Source organism: Crotalus tigris, unplaced genomic scaffold (genome assembly GCF_016545835.1).
Source record: "Crotalus tigris isolate CLP2741 ecotype Arizona unplaced genomic scaffold, ASM1654583v1 scf7180000017834.3080900, whole genome shotgun sequence".
NCBI classification, from domain to species: Eukaryota; Metazoa; Chordata; class Lepidosauria; order Squamata; family Viperidae; genus Crotalus; species Crotalus tigris.
This window is the reverse complement of record NW_024096662.1, coordinates 1109203-1131347: the sequence shown is the minus strand read 5'-3', so window position 1 is coordinate 1131347 and position 22145 is coordinate 1109203. Positions and strand designations below refer to the sequence as shown.

Below are 22145 nucleotides of genomic sequence, written 5' to 3'. Positions count from 1 at the left end.
CTACTTTCTCTAGCTGGCTAAAAGTGCACAATGCTGAACCATTGAAAACATCAAGATTTAGTAGCTTTAAGAAGATTCTCTCTCTCTCTCTCTCTCTCTCTCCCTCCCTCCCTCCCTCCCTCTCTTCTGCATAGGAACCTTAGGCTTCATTACGTCAGATGAGTTTTGTTGATTGATGTTTTTGGCAGTACCCACTGTTGTTGCATTAACTAAGCAATGTTACACTGCTATTCTGAGCCCAAAATAGCCATCTGGCTGCATGCAAAAGAGATCCAGAGAGATTCCAATCATTCCCCAATAAATCAGAAGGAGTCTGATAGCACCTTTCCCAACTAACAAATGTTACTAAAAGGCATACATTTTCATAGCTGTAACCCCTCTGGACTGTTCTGCTACCTTAGAGTAACACAGCCCTCCTCTCACAATGACATGTTCAAGTAGCATGACATATTCCTCTCAGGACAGAAGATCCACAACATACACAATGTTTCAAAAGTTTATCACTGAAAGATCACCATTTAAAATCTACTTTATTCCACAAATGGCAAATAGGAGTTTCCCTTTTCAGAAAAGATAGCAATTCACAAGGAATAACTCTACACAGAGAGTTTAATACTTTAAGATCCAGAATCTTAAAAAGGAACTTTCAGACTTTGTGGATTAGGGCTGGAGACTTTAAACAAATATTAGATTGGTTTATATGCACACACATAACACACATACCCAAATGCGGTTCAGCTAAATTTGATTCTGCTGCATGTGAAGGGTGGCATCCTAGGCTTCCACGTTGTTCAATTGGGGAATACGTAACAGCATTTTAAACATTCACAGCAAGAATATACTTATAAAGAGTTGTGGTGGCTCAGTGGTTAAAATGCAGTACTGCAGGCTAACTCACTACTCACTCCAGGACAGTGGTTCTCAACCTTTTTAATGCTGCGACCCCCCAACCAGTCGTAAGTTGAGGATTACTCAACCGGTCGTAAGTCGGGGACTACTCAACTGGTGCAGCACCATTTGCAGAATGGGACTTTTGGTGGGCTCAGCAGGGCAGAGACAGCCTGGACAATTCCTATTGGCGTTTGAAAGCCAATAGAATTAGACTCTATTCAAGAGAGTCTATTCTATTGGCTTTCAAAAGCCAATAGAACAAAAGGGAGTAGCACAGCTAAGGAAAAGGGGGAAAAAATGGCAGACTGCGTTGTTTGGCGACCCCCGTGAAATGGTCGTTCAACCCCAAATGGGGTCCCGACCCACAGGTTGAGAACCACTGCTCCAGGAGTTTGATTCTGAGCGGTTCAAGGTTGACTCCAGCCCTCCATCCTTCCGATGTTGGTAAAATGAGGACCCAGATTGTTGGGGGCAATACGTTGACTCTTTAAACCAGAGGTCCCCAGCCTTTTGAGCACCAGGGACTGGTTCCATGGAGAGAGTTTTTTCTGCAGACCAGAGGGGGTACGGTTTCATGTACTGCCTGCAACCCACGGATGGGGCTTTGCTTGTTGCACCGACCGGTTTCTGGCATGCAGCAGCCAGGTGCCAGTCCACGGACCAGGGGTTGGGGATCCCTGCTGTAAACCACTTAGAGAGGGCTGTAAAGCACTGTGAAGCGGTATATAAGTCTAAGTGCTGTTGCTATTGCTGTAAAAAAATCCCCATCTCTTGTTTTTATTATTACTTTTATCAGATTACTTTTTTTATATTTTCATTCCTAGTTGATCCATTACTGGTTCTATTACACTATCCGATCATGCTCTAATTGCATTATCAATTATTGTAAGAAAAAGAGGGTGTTTAAATACATTTTTATGAAAAGATCCCCTCTGAAAGAAATGTAGACCAGGCTTCCAGGGTGGGGAAGGAATGAACAAATGTTCGCTCTACGGGGGAACTGTCTGGAAAGGTAATTTAGACCAGAGAAATAGGAAAATGTGGGAAGCTCAAAATAATTCTTGCTCTTGTTTGGTATAAGGTGGGGCAGAAAGAAATAGGCCTTTGAAGTTCTGTTATTCTATCCTACAACAATTCAGAGCATTCCGGGAATCGCCACCACGCCTGCCTTTGACTTTGCCTACCTCAAAGGTCTGACACACAAAACAGATGAAACCAGATTATGTATCAGTATTTTTAATGAACAGACAATCCATAAATGTAATTGCTGTTCAGAATACTTTTAAGGCATATTCCTGTGCTCATAATGTAGCACATGTTCAAAGAAAAAAGTCAATAAAGTGTGAACATTGTTATATAGTATAGTATTGGAACTTAATTCCCTTTAAATGGTTGACACAGAAGCAAGGAAGAAGATTCAGTACTGAAACAGCAACAAATATTTCTAGTATTAAGGATGAAGTATATTACTCTTGATTTGTTAAATAATTCTTTTATATTGAACTTGACAATATTGAATCAAAGTTCACCCCTCAAATTCATTTTTTAAATGTAGGTGCTTCGAAGATTATATATGACCAAGTTTATATCTTGCTGCATTTCTTCATGATTTTAAATTTAAGAAAACAAGAAAAACTTATGGTCTTTATGGTCTGTTCTTTTGAGTGGTACCTAAAACTGTTTTTGTCCTTTATTATTGGTTTATGCTTTTTTGAATGTTTTCCATCTTCCTTTAATGAGGTTTGTATAAACAGGATTTTGAAGGATTTTGAAAGAAAAAAAAATCCTTTTTCTTCATGACAAGATTATACGGACAGAATACATTTGCAAATCAAAGTTCATCAAAACAACACAAGCCAACAAGCTCCTGGTAGCTTTTGCCTTTTTCCAACTCCAGTGGTATTAGCAGTCCTTGGGGGAGAGGAGAACAAGGCAAATGAATGCACATGTTCATTCTTGCTAACCTGCTTGCAAAATAAAACACAGACAACAGCCATCTCCCATGGAACCCATCCGTTTATCCACAAGAGCTCTTTCTGGTAACAAAATAAATTTTAAAAAAACTTGTTTGGCATGCTGGGAGGCAGGTGTCTGTGAGCTCCCTTTTTCTATCTGATCATATGGTTAATTGCTCTTTTTCTCCAAATCCTCCATTCCTAAATGAGCTCATCCTATTTAAACAAATAGCAGCAAGGTCCTAATAAGTTTCTGATATTTTAAGTCTGAAAAAAAAAGATAGGGGAGGTGGGGGGGGGAATAACCTATTACAAATCAGACAAGGAAGAATCCTGGAGCAGTCAGAAATTGGGCCCGTTCAGATAGTTGATATTCCAAATGTTCAGATATTTGACATTCTAAATAAACTTATCAAAACACAAAGCGTGTTTTGTTCCACATGCAGAAATGAGGAAGACTTGAGACAAAAATGTTTTAAATACCTTATTCAAGAATTTGACACTTATGGACATTGGAACTTACAGCTTTGGATGTAAAGTCAGTCAGTTGGTCATTAGGATCATTAATTCTGTCTCTGTGGCTCAAAAATAAAGGTACTGTAGTTCTTGACCTATGACCGGTCACTTAGTGGCTATTCAAAATTACTGCAGCAAAAAACGAGGTGGTGCAGCAGTTAGAGTGCAGTACTGCAGGCCACTTTAGCTGACTGTGTTCAGCAGGTCAGCGGTTCAAATCTCACCGGCTCAAGGTTGACTCAGCCTTCCATCCTTCCAGGGTAGGTAAAATGAGGACCCAGATTGTTGGGGGCAATGTAAATATATATAGACATTGCTTACTGGTGTACACTGCTTAGAGAGTGCTTGCACTTAAAGCGGTATATAAGTCTCATAAATAAATAAATAAATAAACTACGACTTCACAGTGAGCCAAGGTGATATGATCACCATTTGCAAGTTTCATAGCTAGTTTCCATCAGTCAACAGGGACATTGTTCCAGTTTTCTCCCCCAAGGAGCCTCACTATAGGGTCCACTATCCCACCCATACTCCCCAGTGCCAGCCCACAGCATTTACTGTTTCTGCCTGCTCCTTCCAGGCCTCGCCTGTGGCTCCAGCCAGCTCATCTGCTGTGTTCCCCAGCCACCTGCAGCCTTCTCTAGTCCACCTTTTCCCTCCGCTGGCCTGCCTATGCGGAACACCTCCTTAGCCCCCTTAGCTGGCATTCCCACCTCTTCCCACTTAACAACCCTGGGGTTATGATGGCAACTAAGACTGTTGTTGCTAAGCAAGTCACGTGACATCACGTTTACAACAGTATGACTTAGAAGTGGCAATCCCAGTGCCAATTGTCATCATAAACCAAGATCTACACATAAATATGTTCAAGGCCATATAGCTTAGTTTGGCAGGACTATTCAACTACTATGCAATATGGATAAAAATGTACTCTTGACCTTGTTGAATTGCTAAACATAATAAACTTCACTTCATTGGTCTATATTGAGTATAACTACAATCCCTCCCTCCGCAGATCTTTTTTCCTCTAAATCAGTGGCCCCAAAGCTTCTGGGCACCAGGGACCGGTTCCATGGAGACAGGTTTTTCCGCAGACCGGAGGGGACATGGTTTTGAGTGCTGCCTACATCCTGCGGATGGGGCTTTGTTTGTTTATGTATGTATATATATGTATGCATGTGTGTATGTATATGTATATATGTGTGCATATATGTGTGTGTGTATATCCTGCCCCCCACTCCCAATCATCTTGAATCAAAGAGGGTCAGAATTGATTTGGCTTATTTTTTATTCAAGTTACAAAACAGAAGCAGTTGGTAAAGTCCACTCAAGGCAGGGATGAAAAACAAGGCTGTTTTAAAACAGGGAGCTGCTGTAAGAGCAAAAGCAAACTATGTGGAGACAGAAGTGTTTTAACTTTTGGCTTGGCCTGGCCAGCCATTTGGGGAAGCAGGGGGAAAGAAAATGGGAATGGGTATAGGGAAAATAGGTTCCCACCCAAGCAGCAGCATTAGCTAAGGTCAAAGGCGTATATGCCACCTGCTCCTAGGTGTTGTGCAACTGACTTAAGAGCCCGGACATTTCCCTCTCTCTAAATTCCCTCTTTTTTGTTTGCTACTCCCATTTAATAGGGGAAAGGCTGCCTCTGCAGACTGCTTAATGGGTTCCTCAGCTGTGGCAGGCACCTACAAACAGTTGGGGCACAAAGTGAAGACCTGGGTGCACTTAGCCTGGCAGCAAGGAAAGAAGAGCAGGAGAGCCCTTGCACTTTGCAGCTCTGTCTACAAGGCTGAAATGCTTGCAAACATTTATTGAAATGCTTGAAGAAGCTCTTGGTCCGTGTAATCTCTTCACCCTGGAATTAACTCTAGCAGAGGCATTAACTGCAACAAAAGACCATGGCAGTCATACAGTTTTTTCCTTCCAATAGTGTCTGAATGTTAAAGGAACAGTGCTCCTTTTGTGGTTTTATGGATCCCATAGACTAGAGTTAGCAGATGTGGATCCACGGAAAGCTTGACACCATTTCAACTGCAGTCACAGAGTTAAACCTGTTCTAATTAATGGCCAGAAGAATTCAATAGAAAAAAAAAATCATTGCTTTCTGATGTGCTAGGTAGGAACAATCCTTTAGGAAGCTGAGGACAGGTTATTCGTCTCCTCCGTTTCCCCAAGAAATAAAAGTCTAAGGATCCCGTCACGATGGCCAACCCTTCCAAAAAGAACAAATCAGGAGACTCTTATGAAAATGTCATTTTTAGGCAGGAAGAAACAAAGAGGCCTTCCTGGAGCTAGATGCAGCTCCAAATGTACTCCGAAGAGGGTCAAATGACCAGATCAACATTTATTGAACTTACATGTAAACAGTGAGCCACAAGAAAACTGGGGAACACTTTCCAAGCCGGCTCAACTGAACCGGGCAGGCAGTGCCCGGCTCGGTGTTCAACTGATCATTGCAATGAAGCCCACACCTTCAAATAGGCTTGTCTGTCCCGACTGTGTTTGCTGGTGTCATAATCCTCAAAGACATGGTGAGAAGTTGCTATAGAAAGGGCCTGCAGTCCAGGTGACTACTGACAGTCTAGTGAGCTGTCCACGCATGCCTGACAGGATTTGGAAGAGGTCATTGGTTCCTGGCTCTCTGTAAACCTGAGCTGTTTCCTCCTGGGTTCTGCCACCTCCTTGGCTGTCACTGTGGAGGAAGGGGGATACCCCTGGGGTCGGTGACTTGGCCTTCCTGGAGATTCTTGACCAGCTGTGCTAGCCAACGCTTGGTAGTGGTGTCGTCCTTCAGAACCTGGGCAAAGGTGGTGTCTTTCAGCTGATCAGGAAGGCACTGCCTGAGGGCTTCCCGTGCCCTACATCAAGAGACAAGAAAAAGGGGGCCAACAAATAAACTCACATGGACAAGAGGGGAGCATGCCCCTCACCTGAGTACACAATTATTGTCCTTCACGGAAGAAACAAACTGACCCAGATATCACATTGCATCTCTATACCCCGCCTCCTTCTCCTGTCCTGTCCTGTTCACTGGAATGCTGCATCTTAACATCCTGAAGATATTGTTAATCAGGATTGCTACTTGACTAAATAATTGTAGAAATGTACCTGGACTCTGTAAAAGGCTAGATTTATTGGTAGCCCTGGACTGGTAAATACTACCCTTGAATGAAAAGATGACAGCCCAGCACTTCCTATAAGATAGCTATGTCTTAACCTTGTTTTTTGGAAGTGGCTTAGAAAAAAGACAAAATTTTCGCTGCTCATAAAAGAATTGTCTCCTGATCTTGGAATTTTCAACTGTTTAAACAATTTGGTCATTGCTGTTTAACACCTTTGTGAGGAAGCCTAAGAATCTATCCAGACTCTCAAGGAATAGTACTTATTTTGGAGGGAAAACATTCATCAGGTTTTATTTGAAAGATGCTCTGCATATGGGAGGGAACTGGATCACTACCTAGCATTTTAAACTGCAAATATGACTAGTTACAAGTGCAGCGCCCTCCCTAACCTAATCAAAAGATCCCTAGATACTTTTAAGATGTCTACCTTGGATTATCGGAAAGGCGAAGGTAACAACGGACCACGTGCTTCAGCAGCCTGGCAGAAGGCTCCTTGGACAGTTGCAAGACCATTTTACCCTAGGTTAAAACAGCAAACAAAAACAATGAAGAAATATATTGACTTCCTTATACTCCTTCCTCAAATGCTTTTGCTATCCAGTGCTCAATTCAATGTAAGGCCTTTTCAGGTAGCAAAACAGCCTTTCATATACTACTCTGCAAAATGTTGTACCTACTGTGGTATGTATATAGAATTTATTTTATTTTATTTGAAGAACTTAAATAGTAGCCCATTGTATGTATAGTAACCCAAGACAGCCCACCTCAAAACCAATGAAAGCATATAAAAAATTATCAGTGCCCCAAAACGACACTCCCCCAGGTAATAACATGCACATTTACAGAGAACCAACGTGACCCTAATCCGACTCTTGGGGGAACAGCTAGCTTTTCAAGGCCTTCAAGGTGGGGAGCTGCTGGATCTTGGGAGGGGGGTATTCCACAGGGCAGAGGCAACTATGGAGAAAATGCACCTCCTGATCCTGCAATGACCTTTAATGGAAGAGATCTGGAGCTATCCACCCTATCCAGCAGAGTGGAACCTCAGAGGGAATGATCCCACAAAAAATCCAGCTCCATGCCATGCAAAGCTTCAAACATAATAACTAGGATCCTATCTTGAGCTATTTCGTTTTTATAAACAGAGCAGCGTACCAGTATCATTGCAACGTGAGAAAATCGTTCATAAGTCTGACAGATGTAAGCCAATCCCGTATCATCTAATAGGATCTTCTGTAGAATAAAAGTGGCAACCTGAAAGACAGAAAAGAATATGGTTGAGCAAAAAATTAGTGAATTCCTGGGCGAAAGCAGGGAGTTATTGCGTTCAAGGTATGAGATTCACTCCTATAAATCCTCGAGTTATGAATGGAATGGGCTGGCTCCATTCCATTCATAACTTAAGGACTACCTGTATTATTGCAACTCTCTTTCCTAATGCTGCAAAATACTATCAATCATCAAGCTGTAAAATGTTGGCCAAGTTTGTTACATGTTGGTTTTTTAACTGTAACTGACCCAAGTTATTTTAAGACTTGGACAGTGTATAAATGAAATTAATGTTAATAAGAGGTAAACAGCTTCAACTGTACAGAGATGTACAGCAGTCTTTACATCCATAGACACAGAACTAGCAAATGAATCCATGGCAACAGTACTACACAACACACCCAACGTAACCAAATAATACTAAGACTGAAATACCCAGAATTGTGGACCTCATCAAACTCTGTCTCACTACCTACTTTCAGTTTCATGGACAAATATACCAACAACTCAAGAGGAACACCCACGAAACCAGCTCTCTGGTTTCTCAGTCTCTCAGCAGAGACTGTAATACATCACTCCTTCGCATACAAGCAAAAGTCTGGATCCAGTAGTTTCACAGATGCTTTTTCAAAAGGCAACTGGACTGTTTTTTTTTCCTCAAGGAAGAAGAAGAAAACGTTTGCTTCTCATCCAAGAAGCTTCATCAGTTGTGATGTGGGGGGGGGGAATGGAAGAATAGGTTTGTATAGGATGGGGGCAGAGAAATGGAACAACTGTATTTCTTTCCAGTCATCTGGTCATTAGCACTTTTTCTGAGAGCTGTCGAGGCCACTTGGGAGTTTATCTGTGCCCTCAGGGTCACCTAAACCAACATGCAATTGATTCTGTAATCTTTTGGAACTGCTGAAAGGGCTGCATTGCAGGCTGGAAATAGGTGGCGTCTTATTACCCCCTCTCTGTTGAGGGAGGGGTGTTCAATTCTAACATAGGTGGATTCTTTGAACACCCCTCCCTCAACAGAAGGGGAAGAGTGGTGCTATCGCAATAATTTAAGATTTACATATGGTAAGAATAAGCATAAAACTCTTTTGAAATGAAAAATGGAACAGACCTCCATGAATTTGCTTTGTTTTCAAAGCAATGTTTTTTTTTTAATGAAGCAAGGAATCATGACAATTTGAAAGTCCCCACTTCAATCACTTTGTAGAGAAAAAAATAGCTTGCTAATTTTAGATGGAAAACAAGTCTGTTTTGCATTGGAATATTAATAATTTGAATGGAAAAATACAAAGATAGAATAATTTTACTGAATTAAAAGCAGTGACATTTTTTAAACTTCACTATCAGACAAATTCATGACAATTTTGAATGTACATCTGCACTCTCTTGGTCGAAATAACTAACTTGCTAACTTTGGGTGTATCATAGAAATATGATGCATAGGCAAGTAAAAGAAAGCAACTATGAAGTTGGAATAATTTCATTAAAAATGAAAGCAATACCGTTTTGGAAAGCTCACTGCCAGACTCCATGATGCGCAAACACAAAGGGATAATTTCAGTTGTTAGTAGGAAATTGATAACTTCTTGTTCATCTGTTTTCACAAGAGCCCCTTTAAAAACAGAGAAAGATCAAATAAAATTTCATATAGTTTGACAAAAATCTAATGGAAGCTTAACTGACCACAGCTAAAAGAAAATTGGTAAATTATAACTTATTAATGGAAAGATGGTAGAACCACGAACCAATTTCAACTAATTGTGAAGTTTGCTCAAGTGTTACTTTGGTATTTTTCAATTAATTAAGCAACCTGTCTAGATTAGTAAGAACTAATGTTGATTTATGATCTAAATTAAATTAGCTCTAAATTTACAAAGGCAAAATCATTCCTCGATGATTGTAATAAATAAATGTCTGCTACCACAAATCTAAAACTTACTATAGAGATTTACCCACTAACAGGACCTTCCTATCTTTTATTCCTTCATTAACCAAATTTTAAATGGACAGAATTACAGAAGAGATTTGTAGGACTAGAGACTTGATTTCTGATGGAATATTTTTCCTCTTTGAATATAGTTCGTTTATATAATAATTTCTTCTGAAGCATACCCAATCTTAACAATCTAGACCAGCGGTTCTCAACGTTTGTGTGACAGCGACCCCGTCACACAAACGTTATGTGCATGCGCGACGCGGCGCGCATGGGGGCGGGGCCCCCGCGCGCGGCGCGCATGCGTGGCGCCACCCCCCGGAGGCGCGCCGCCGCCCCCATGCGCGGTACCACCCCCGGAGGCGCGCCGCCGCCCCTGGAGGGAACAAAATGGCGGATCGCCGCCTTTGGCGACCCCCGGAAAGAGGTCGATCGACCCCAAATGGGGTCGCGACCCATAGGTTGAGAACCGCTGATCTAGACCATAATTATCCAACCTTTTGGTGGCACTGAGTGAAGAGGAATTGTCTTGTACTATAGTTACCATATATAAATAACATACTTCCTTTATTTTTTTTATTTTTATTATCTTGTGGGGGTATATTATTAGCTGTTCAGAGTTACAGGTTCAATACACTGATCTAGACTATCAAAAGCACTTGAAAAATTGTGACATCACATCATTTAAAAATCAAAGGACCCTTTTAAATACTACATAAAATTCTTACATCAGATACAAGAAGCTATTCCAGGGGCCATCAACCTTTCTGTAAAGGGCCAGATTCTGCCTCTATTCTGCATCCATGGGAACAGCTGGCAGATCTGGAGGCCAAGGAGCATGGAAGCCATTGGATAATGCCGACCTCCTAGCAAGGATGCTGCTGACAGGATGCCTTGCTCTCCTTGGCTCGGCTCCTCACTTTGGAGTTTAGCTGAGGCTTAGGCATGATGGCCATAGTTTCCTAAGCCAAGGGATACACAGAGCATAAGAAAGGGATTTGTGATTTGAATTTGAGTCACTACGGAACTCTATATGGTAAAGAATTTAAAAAAAAATCTGTTTCATTATCTTATCAAGGACTGATTATAAAAACAAGTCATAGATGGTACAGGTGGTCCTTGCTTAATGAACAACTTTTTGAAATTATGATAGTGCTGAACAAAGGGATACATGCCTGAAATCATGGCTGTTGCATCATCCTCAGTCAAGTGATTGCAATCTGGGCCTTTGACAATCCCTTCCGCTTACAATGGGTTGCCAAGCATCACATAATCATGTGATCACCATTTGCAATCTTCTCTGCTGGCTTTCCCAGAAGTAAGTGGGGAAGTTGGCAGGGAAGGTTGCAAGCTGCTTCCTGCCAAAACAATTCCATTTGGTTCCTGGGGGGCTGGCTGAAAAAGTCTGTCCCCAAATCCAATAGGGTTTTGACATGGAACGTTTGCATCATGAGGTATTTGGAGAAAGCCCCCAGAAATGAGAGGGAGCTCATATCTTATGGAAAACTTCAGATATTGAATCAAATCAATTTTTAATCAACTGCCAACGGGACCTACAGGCACATTTAAACCACATAAAATAAAAACAAAGTTATATCAGTTCCTTCCAATATTTTGAGGACTTCCATTTTATATTAATTGATTTGTAAAATAAATTATCTGGACTTAGAAAGGAGAACTAAAAAATATAGCAGTGCGACATACATGTAGGATTAACCTGGATTCCCTAAGTTTACTTCCTAGTTGAGCTGACATTCGTGCTAAATGTCAGAAGTCTATTTTAGGATAGCTTTTCCCAACATGTTTGTCCTTCAGATGCATTGTGACTGCTACTTCTATAATGTACTGCCAATGTGGAAGTTCTAACACTGACAATCTGACATATAATTCCACATAGTTTTGTAACTCTCAAGCGAAATTTCAGAAAATTTCCACCCGAATTAATACAATGCCTTTCTATACTTTTTGCTGATGATTCTAGACTATTCTTCATTTCTAAAAAGCAAGAATTTATTATAGGTAGCATTAAAAAGCAACTTACCAATTACCCCTAGACTTGTGAGTCGCAGATATTCAAAGGGACGAGTCTTGCTGACAGTGTGCAAGAAGGGATACAAGAAGAGAGGGATATGTGCAGCAAGGAAAGCCGACCTAGACATGAAGGAAAAATGCATTTGACAAAATAGCAATTAGGAAGAGATACCTTTTATCATAACTTACGTTAAAATAACTATTTAAATATTAAGATATCTTTATTAGCTAATGATTATGATTCCCACAATGTCAATATGCAAAGCATGTATACCTGGTTTCTGGATGTGACGCAACACATTGCAAAAGTGCCAGAGCATTGCATACTCTGTTGGATTGATGAGCTGTCAAAGTTGGTGGATTTATAGATGGGTAGATATTTACAATTTCCTATGAAAAAGAAAAAACACTAGTGTGAAAATATTTCTTACTGAAGCATTAACAATCAACCCACTAATTAGCTATGATCCATTGACAGAAAGAATTATACATTTTTTGCTCATACACTGACTAGACAAAAGCAAATTATTTAAAAGAAAGCGAAAGATATAAAATATAGCAATTATATGAATTCTGATTTTGGAGATTTTTTTTATTTGACTGGTATATTCCTTATTACTATCTTTAAAGGTCCTTTGGAACTTGATCTTGGTTTGAAGCAACTGTCACTATATGCATTCATTTTTTTCAATTGAAGTATAAAGTTGTAGTGTGACTTAGGGTATCTAGATATGTGCAAAACAAATTGCTTTTAAGATAGGTGGGCAAGCTATCTCAATTAAAAGTTGCATTCAACCTACCTGTAACAGAGCTGCAATTGTGCCAAATGAGTGCCATAACATTGGGGCAAGATCAGGGACAGACTCTCGTTTTTTACTCAGCTCCAATAGTGCATTTTCACGAGTTTCAGGACTGGATAGTTCATTAATCCACTGGTAAATCTTCTCTCGATCAACCTGTGCAAGTGCCGTTGGCACTGGCTTTAAAAAGAGAGAACACACTTAAGGAAACTTTTTAATTGTGACCAACTTCAAATACTTCAATTGAAACAGGGCAAGCAGCAGATATGGATGCAATTAAGTGGGTTTCTTCAGAAAGAAGAAGACCATTGTCTCTTTGAAGGCTAGTGGCACGAGCCCTAGTGCAAAGATGCACCCTACTCTGTGGAGCTCCCCAATCAATCCCTTATGGTTAGCTCAAATGAACCAAAATAGGCAAGAAACAAAAGCGAATGTGTTAGACACCTTAAAAACATTTTCTTTATATTCTCAAATGTCATAACCTGAATTTGATTAGTGTATTGGATACCCTAGTACAGTGATGGCGAACCTTTTAGAGACCAAGTGCCCAAAACTGCCTCGCTCCCAGCCTGCCCATCCCCGCTCCATCCGCCCATCCCTGCCCACTCTCAGGACCATCCACAGATCGCCCAGGCGACTTTGCAGAGCCATGGTGGCCACGCCCTCCGCCTGCGCCCCACAGAATCATCTGCTGCCCAGCTGCCATGTGTTGGCTACGCTGCTCTCCTGGGCCGCACCCGGAGGTGACTCTTTTCCCGGGGGGGGGGGTTTGCTGATGAGGAGGGGGCTGCGGGGGGAGTTGGGGCTGGGGCGCCGGCATGTGTGCCCACAGAGAGGGCTCCAAGTGCTGCCTCTGGCACTCGTGCCATAGGTTCACCACCACTGCCCTAGTACACACTGTATCAAAAAGAAGTCAGAATTCAGTATGTATGTTCAATGGTGAGCTTGTTAAAAAAAGAAAAGTAAAAGCTGACAGCCTCAGGAATATAGGACAGAAAAGAGTGACTGAAGACTAAAAATAAATCAGCGCCAAACTATGAAACTATGGTATGTCAGAAGCAACATGAAAATATTGAGAGTGTACTTGAAAATATTTGTGGGGAACAAGAAAAAAAGTCATGAAAGAACGGATGATAATGTGGACTGAATAAAAAAATAAGTGACCAGTACAAAAGAAACATGTTGAAGAAGTTCAAGATCCTAAAAAAATAAAGTGACAAGTTTACAAAGTAGAAAAGACAATGTATGAAGCAGCTTACAGACATGATGAAAGCAAAAGTATTTACAACAATAGAAAGCTAGGGAGAGTTATAGTGAAGTGTTAACTACATTCAGGTGTATTTCCTTTCCTGATATCATCCTCTATAGCAGGGGTGTCAAACTCGCAACATCACATGACAGGACATATCGTGACTTTTTTTCCATTGCTGGCAAGGGTGTGGGCGTGGTTTCGACATGATGCATCTGGTCCGTGGGCCGGCAGTTTGAAACCCCTGCTGTACAATAACATTTCTATTACTTACTGCTGTTTTGTGCTTGGCATAATGTTGCTTACCCTGCAAGGGAATAGCATGATAGGTATGTACATAGCTATCACCTGAATATATACCACAGCAAAAATGTTGCTCTGCTCTTTTAAACAGAGAGCTGAGATTAAATCTTTTCACATCAACATTCACAAGAATCTGGTACAGGTAGCCTGGGATTACAATCATTTGTTTAGTGACAATTCAAAGTTACAACACTGAAAAAAGTGACATCATATGACCAAAATTCAGGCACTTAGCAACTGGCAAGTATTTGATACAGTTGCAGTGTCCCAGGGTCAATGATCACCTTTCAACAAGCAACGTTAATGGGGAAGCCAAGTTCACTTAACCATGTTACTAATTTAACTGCAGTGATCCATTTAACAACTGTGGCAACAAAAGTCATAAAATTGGGCAAATTCACTTAACGATATTAATTAGCAATAGAAATATTGAAATCAACTGTGGTCATAAGCTGAGGACTACCTGTATCAGGTACCAACAATCAAGACTTATGCTGTTCTCATTCCTTCCAAAGTTTTATTCCATCATTACAGCATTCTTCAACACCAAAGTAGGTCATGTATCTTGAATGGTTATAATTATGAACCTCGGCCTGATTTCTAATCCAAATGTCATTCCACATATAGTTAATTGTACAAACATGTTAATATACAATAATGTAATAAGTGTGGCAGGAACAAGAGAAAAATAGAACACAAAAATCTGAAGGGAAGAAGCAAAACAAAAAAGAACAGCATTCAAAGACAAGTACCAAGAGGCCTGGTTTTCCACTCATACCTAGAAAGGGAATCTACCACTGCAGAGTTAACAAGAGAAATGGCATCTTGTTTTTCGCAACTATTCAAATACTTAATTTAATTGAACTTCTATCAAGTTACTGTTATGTTTGCTGGAAGTAACTGGTAAAAACTAATCCAACCTACTGACATTTTAAAGCTACAGTCCTATATATGCTTAAAAAAAAAAATCAGTTCATTGGGTTACTTTCATGCAAACTTAATAGGCTCCCCAAACAATACTTTTTGAAAGACTGCAATACGTGAATATTAAAAGGCACATGAATAACATTAAATGACGGCAGATAATTAAACATACCATCACCAGACTTTTACATAGATCTACACATCCAGCAGCTAGCCCTTAACAAACTTCCTTCAAATCACTAATCTCTGGAGCCATGTTTATATGTACCAACGTTATGCACCGGTAATTACAAACCCGCATAATTTAACATATGCAAAAGGCACCCAACCATCACCAGATTGCTGCAAGCGCATTCGGAAGTAAGTTCGCAGTACTCTGGCTCTCCGAAGAAAAGCTCAACCCCTGATCGGTGGCCACCGGGGGACAAGGAGCTGAATGCGCAGGAAAGGACGAGCATTTCTTATCGAGGATAATTTGGCGGGAAAAAAGGACGGCTTCGTCTGAGCCCCCTTGCCCTTAAGCTCATCCTCCAATCAGAGGAATGAATGGCTCCCCTCGCTCCGCAAGCAGGCCTCTTGTTCCCCTAGTAGGCACAATCCGCATCATGCCTAACTTGGCCTTACCGCAGCCGTGGCCAAACTGTGCATGGTCGAGACTTCTTTGCGAAAGAGCTCAGGAGGCCGCTTCAACTTCAGCTGCCGCCATCATGGATCCGAGCGCAAGCCACCGCCTCTTCCTCTCGGCCCTTCTGCCTCCGCCGCTCTTGCAACTGTCGTGACCTCTGACCTCTCCTTGGGACCAAGGAAAAGAGGTGGAGCGCATGCGTCGTGGCCGCTCAAAGCAACTCAAAAGCGCGCACAGGGAAAAAAAAATAAAGGAGCCAGATCCTTTGCGCGTGCGCAGAAGGGCGAGCGAGCGAGTCGTCACTCGGCCCCGCGAACTAAGTAGTCTCGAGGAAAGTTGCTCCTGCCGTCATCCGCGTGGAGGTCTGCGGCGGGAAAGGCAGCCAGCCGTCGCCGTGATGACGTAGGGGTCTCCCTCTTCGTTTCTCTCCCGCGATTGTTTCTCTCCCCACCTTTTTTCTTTTCTTTTTTTTTTTTCACGTGCGTCTTTTGCGTCAGACGGACGTTCGCGCGGCTGATCTGCTTCCCGCCAGCTGCCCTTTCCCCAAAACGAAGGGGAGGCTTCTCCGCTTTGGGTCCGGCGAAGCTGGGCTGGCACGCCGTGAGGTAAAAAAAGAGGGGGGAGCTCAACGGGGGGAGACCCCTCCAATCAGAAGAGAGGCTCGAGGGAGCCTACGAAGGTAAGAGGGAAAGTGCCGCCGCCATCCCTATTGAATAGGCGGGTGCGGGTGGTGGGTCTTTGGGGCAGATTCGAAAGGGGGAAAGGGGATGAGAGAGGGTGGAGGAGTTTCTTCGTGCACCACAAGGGTCCCGGGGAGCTGTTGCTGGACTGGGGTGGCAGGCTGCAGCCTCAGCAGCTAACCCCACTTGTAGCTTCGCGAACAAGGCGAATTCAGCCTCGGTGTGGTTTCTTTACACCTGGGAACTCGGAATGTTCTCCCCCCCCCCCCAGTGCAACAGAACCGCAACGGGGTAAACGCTGCATGTAGTTTACTAGTTGGGTTGCTGAGAAGGCATCTTCATGGTGTCCAGAGATGGAATGGACTCGCCACACCCTTTCAGACGTAGTATACAGATAGTCCTCAACTTACGGCCACAACTGAGTCCAGAATTTCTGCTGGGTGAGCGAGACATTTGTTAGTTGAATTTGGCCCCATTTTACGTCCTTTCTTGCCACAGTTGTTAAGTGAATCACTGCAGTTGTTCCTAACACAGTTGTTAAGTGAATCTGGCTTCCCCATTGACTTTGCTTCTCAGAAGGTCACAAAAGGGGATCACGTGACCCCCGGGACACTGCAAGCTTCATAAATATGAATTACTTGCCAGGTACCTGAACTTTGACCATGGGGATGCTGCAACGGTTGTAACTGTGAAAAATGGTGTTGTAAATTGAGGATTACCTGTAGTCCCTCAACCACTGACCTCCATCTTTTATTTTCTCCAACCAAGGCTTCTTATCCTATACACAAAATGCCTCAAAGGTTAACCACCAGACTAGCTGCTGGCATATTGACTTTGCTGTTATGTCTCTAGCAGAAACCTGGCATGTAGAATTGAAGCAAGTAAGACTGGTTTCCTTTATTGATAGACTACTTCAATGTTTTAAAGTTGGGCAGCATAGAAAGTGCACATCCTGGCAGGTGGTGTCTTGTGTTCATCTGCTTGCTGCTTTGAAACTTTTGAAGCTGCCTTTCAAGCCTGAATCAGCTTGCTGAAAAGAAAAAAATACACGGGGAGTTAACTGTGAGAGGGACCTCGGAGTCCTAGTAGACAATCACTTAAATATGAGCCAGCAGTGTGCTGCAGCTGCCAAAAAGGCCAACACAGTGCTAGGCTGCATTAACAGAGGGATAGAATCAAGATCACGTGAAGTATTAATACCACTCTTCAATGCCTTGGTAAGGCCACACTTGGAATACTGCATCCAGTTTTGGTCACCACGATGTAAAAAAGATGTTGAGACTCTAGAAAGAGTACAGAGAAGAGCAACAAAGATGATTAGGGGACTGGAGGCTAAAACATATAAGGAACGGTTGCTAGAATTGGGTATGTCTAGTTTAACGAAGAGAAGGACAAGGGGGGACATGATAGCAGTATTCCAATATCTCAGGGGCTGCCATAAAGAAGAGGGAATTAAGCTATTTTCCAAAGCACCTGAAGGCAGGACAAGAAGCAACGGGTGGAAACTAATCAAGGAGAGAAGCAACCTAGAACTAAGGAGAAACTTCCTGACAGTGAGAACAATTAATCAGTGGAACAGCTTGCCTCCAGAAGCAGTAAATGCTCCAACACTGGAAGTTTTTAAGAAGAGACTGGACAGCCATTTGTCCGAAATGGTGTAGGGTTTCCTGCCCAAGCAGGGGGTTGGACTAGATGACCTCCAAGATCCCTTCCAACCTTACTATTATTATTATTATTATTATTATTATTATTATTATTATAACTGTGTTTATCCTAGCTTAGATGAAATTTTATTCTGCCAGTCAACATTTGATTTATACAGGTAGCCCTCGACTTGTGGACTATTCTTTCAGTGACCATTTAAAATTACAATAGTACTGAAAAATTGAAGTTAAGCCCAGTGAGCCTCAGGAACAACCAGCAGCTTCTAATGTGAACTGTAGAGCATTCTGTAGAAGTGCCCCTGGAGAATCAGTTTGCAGGTTTTAGCACATTGGAAGCTGCTACCCTTTGCACAGCTTTGCAGGGCTGAGCAAAGGGCCTATGGGTAGGTTCTGCTAGTTTCCTTTACCCCTTGCTGAAGCCTACAGATTGGTTTTCCAGGATCCTTCCAACAGACTGTGCTGTGCACCAAGTTCCTGCATCCCTCAGTTTTCTCTGGTTCTGCCACCACCTCAAACGGTACCTCTCATATAGTCTCCATCTTTGCCTGGGGAGTTGCCATCAGCTGCCTTATCTAGTGTTGGAGAACTCTGTTGCCTCTTTGTTTGGCTGGGCATGGCATGTCACCCTGTTGTACTTACCACGCACATCCCTGGGCTCCACCTTGCCAGCTCTGGATTCCAGGCTAGAAGCAGGAAAAAGATGGCAAGGATCAGTGGGGGATGGCAGGGATAAGTGGCACAGTGCAGAGCAGCCAAAAGGGCAGAGATGCAGAGGAGATAGGCGGGTTGGGGGAGTTGGAGCGAAGGTGGCAGGACAGGAGAAGCATAAGGTCCTTGCCTACTGACAGTGCTTTCATGGCCTAATGACTGCAATTGAGGCTATTGGAACTGCTGTTGCTAAGCAATGTGGTCACATGATGTTTTGTCTAATGACTGCATCACTTAGCGATAAAAATCTGTATCTCAATTGCCACTGTAAGTCAAGGACTACCTGTGGTACCGTTTGATTTTTGTATTGTTAGTGACATTTTAAGGGGATTAGTCCCTGATATTTATTATAAATGTTCCCAATTGCAATAAATCATTGGGGATAGGTGGGTTGAAGGAATAATAAAAGTGGGCACTAGGATATACTAGCATCTATTCACATCTTTTTCACTTTGATAGTATTTGTGTCTCTTTGAACCCATACATATCTGAGCAATGGTGATTAATTACATTATTTGAAAATACACTTTGCAACTTTTTGTCCTTTCTGACACATTGTTTCCCAAAATGTATATGGAAGAATTCATATCTGTTTTGTAGAAGAGTATAACCTAAAACTTTAGTTTTATTTTCTTTTGAAATACACAATAGAATTCTGTTATATTTAAAATGTAGATACACAAAAATCTGTGTATCTGTTTTCTAATTAAGATTTTAAGAAAAAAAAACCATTTTGCAGCAAGTGTAACTTCAGTATACTGAAAAATTAAACTCATGATTCTAGTCTAGCTTAAACACATTGAATATTGTAGGATCGGTTTGCTAAAAATTATTTAGGATTCAGTGTTAAAAGTAGCGTATTGTACTACTTGCGATGTCAGAACTAATACTTTTCCAACTTTGCTAAAATTATTTTAATATTATTAAAAAGGAAAGATACTTGGGCACCATTGTTAGTAGAGGTTTGGAATGTGTTAGCAATATTTAAATTTAAACATTTAGAATATTAAAGTTTCTTTCACACTCATGAAATGTTTTTAATGTTTAGGTTTTAATTGCGTGATCTGGTAAATGATATCTGATTAGACATTGAGCTTATTTGAATAATATGAAAGAAAGGTTAAAAACTTATACAAACTAAAAAAATGTTTTTGACTATATTAACATTAATCCATGATTAATTTTAACAGGTTATATATCATAGGAAAAAAGAAATTATTACCATTAAAATCAAGAAAAGATTGCAGTTACTCATGTGAACTACTGGTAACAGAACACTCAATAGCTAATACTATTAAAATCATTATTACTGTATTCAATTAGTGCTGCTATAATGAATAATCCTCATTAGATAATTGGAGAATGTTTCCACCAATCATCAGTATTATCAAAATTAATTTGAGAAACTTTTTCCTTAGGTTTATGTGGTGTTTCAAGACTCTGAGCAGTTTACAATGCATAAAACTAAACTTTAAAAAATCTGTAACAAACATACCAAAGAGGACTTTGATGTGGCACCATTAAAGGATGCAGAATCTTCAGACATCTTCAAATGCTTCTCTGAAGCCATGTTTTTATATGTCTTTGCAAAAAATAAATGTTTGAAAGGTGGTGGCCTGAGTATTTGGGAATAGGTTGAGAACAGAGGCAGGGAGCTATCACTGGGAAGCCTTGAATACAGAATCCCTGTAGATGGCATTCCCTCAGATTTGCTTCAACTGTTATAATTCATGTAGCATTTGGTTTAATACACATGTATATACACCCTATATTCCTAAATTTCTTTAGAAAAGCTGTTAGCTCTTTCAGCCACTTCATCCAATTCAGTTATGCTTGGAAGTTGGGTAACTCATCAGAATATATCAGATTTATTTCTGCTCTGCTGTATTTGCGATGAACTGTTAAGATTCAGCATTTCAGTCCCATGTACTTTCCCCTGTCCTTTAATATTCTGGAATAGTTTGGGATTCATGAGGCATTGACCTCCCTATTTCATGGAGAATTAATTAGGCCAGTGTTATTTGTTTCACTAGTTAGCAAGCACAGCTGAAATTAGGCTGCATTTTGGGTTAGGGTAGTCACATTTTAGAAAGTTAATGTACAAACTTCTTGATTTTAAATTTACTGCCAAGTTTTGGAATAGATGTAAACCATAGTAATCAACTTTTAAATTTATTTTTTTTAAAAACAGCTGCGTTAAAGACTAGTCTTCATTATTTTCAGAAAATATTTGTATGAAAATATGACTCCATTGAAATTATGTGGGTCTGTTCGCATGCGGAGCATACAAACTGGGACTACAAAATGGAAAGAAGGAACATTTGAAATTGTGGATAAAGACAGCAAAGTGATTTTGGTAGTTCGCTACAATGCTGGAGGAATTCCAAAAATATTTCCAGTGAGTTGGATTTTCAGAGGCTTATTTTTGTTTGAAGCATCTTATGATTTGAGCCTTCATTTAACTGTCACTTGAATTTTCCTCACAGATTCATTTCACTTTTTCAGAACATTGACATTATTATATTGGAAATTATTCAGTTGTGTATGTTCAGTGAATTTGTATATTAGAGAAAAAATAAAAATGTTAAATTTGTCAGAAAAATACTTGTTTTTTGTAAGCATTATGCATTTTTTAATGTCGCTAAGGATAAAGCTGTTTAATTACTGTTTAATTTTCTTCTAATTCTAGTGTTGAAATGCTGTTTGACAATTCATTTTGGGGGTTCTACTCCTTTATATGCACCATTTCCATGACAGTTTCAAAATATGTGTGGGATCCTGTCTCAATTCTGGAAACCTCATATTCATGTTTGTATTGGAGTAAACTCTACTGAATGAATAAAATGAGTTAAAGGTTGCATTAATCCTCTGCCTTTTAGAGCACATAGTTTCTTTTATTTGTATCAACAGTTTTATGTTTAGCTGAGAAATAACCAATTTGTATTCTAAAAATATGAACTCTATTAAATTTTTAAAAAAGGGACATTGAATAGGAATTATGGATTGAAAATTGGATAGCAGTTTTAGAATAAAGAATGGTAGTCCCATTTTATATTGTGGTGTCATATAAACAAACATAAATATTGCCCTGTTTGTCAGAAAAGACTTTTCTTTTGTAATAAGGTTGTATATGTGCCATTGTACTTAGAATTTGTATTTGGATGCATATAGAGTTTATGAACATACACAGGCTATGATATAAACTTGTTTATAAATATGTGGTTTTATATATGTACATGTACATATATGGTTTTCATGTATTTTCTTTCTAGCTGAACCATAATATAAAAAATGTAGTTGTACGACCAAATAAAGGGAAATTGTATTGCTTGATGATAACACTGAAGGATTCTAGTGTTTTGACTCTTGATAAAATACCATCGAAAGATGCTGATGAAATGAAGCTGTATCTGGAAGCTATTCAAAACAAGATTCAGACAGGTTAGTATAAAACATTAACTTTCTAATTTCTTGG

General features: G+C 40.6%; 2 protein-coding genes across 9 annotated transcripts in view; one reads left to right on the top strand and one right to left on the bottom strand.

Moving 5' to 3' along the window:
- Nucleotides 1–4632: 4632 nt before the first annotated feature.
- Nucleotides 4633–15789, bottom strand: LOC120307931 (CCR4-NOT transcription complex subunit 9). 4 transcript variants are annotated; one of them, XM_039343229.1, is made up of 8 exons: nucleotides 15618–15789; nucleotides 12518–12697; nucleotides 11992–12107; nucleotides 11728–11837; nucleotides 9256–9365; nucleotides 7640–7738; nucleotides 6912–7003; nucleotides 4633–6226 (listed from the first exon to the last, which is right to left on the bottom strand). In XM_039343229.1, the coding sequence occupies exons 1-8, from the start codon at nucleotides 15639–15641 to the stop codon at nucleotides 6052–6054; spliced, it is 906 nt and encodes a 301-aa protein (XP_039199163.1). In that variant the 5' UTR covers nucleotides 15642–15789; the 3' UTR covers nucleotides 4633–6051. The 4 variants fall into 4 exon arrangements, with proteins under 4 accessions (XP_039199163.1, XP_039199164.1, XP_039199165.1 ...); XM_039343230.1 differs by having other exon boundaries at nucleotides 4633–6223; XM_039343231.1 differs by having other exon boundaries at nucleotides 4633–6220.
- A 138-nt stretch (nucleotides 15790–15927) lies between these two features.
- The window catches only part of USP37 (ubiquitin specific peptidase 37), a 41276-nt gene continuing 35058 nt past the window's right edge, over nucleotides 15928–22145 (top strand). The window contains exons 1-3 of one of the 5 annotated variants that reach the window (XM_039343227.1): nucleotides 15928–16297; nucleotides 20894–21068; nucleotides 21943–22111. In XM_039343227.1, the coding sequence (XP_039199161.1) occupies nucleotides 20913–21068; nucleotides 21943–22111 (325 nt within the window). In that variant the 5' untranslated portion in view covers nucleotides 15928–16297; nucleotides 20894–20912. Of the gene's footprint in view, nucleotides 16298–20088; nucleotides 21069–21942; nucleotides 22112–22145 lie in introns of all 5 variants that reach the window. The other 4 variants (XM_039343226.1, XM_039343222.1, XM_039343224.1 and 1 more) reach the window with 4 other exon arrangements.

Coding starts and splice junctions, on each gene's coding strand:
- LOC120307931 (XM_039343229.1), bottom strand. CDS start 15,641: ATGCACAGTTTGGCCACGGCTGCG. Junction 9,366..11,727: donor CACAAGTCTAGGGGTAATTG/GTAAGTTGCTTT, acceptor CTGTTTTTAAAG/GGGCTCTTGTGAAAACAGAT. Junction 6,227..6,911: donor CGCCTTTCCGATAATCCAAG/GTAGACATCTTA, acceptor TCTTGTCTCTTG/ATGTAGGGCACGGGAAGCCC.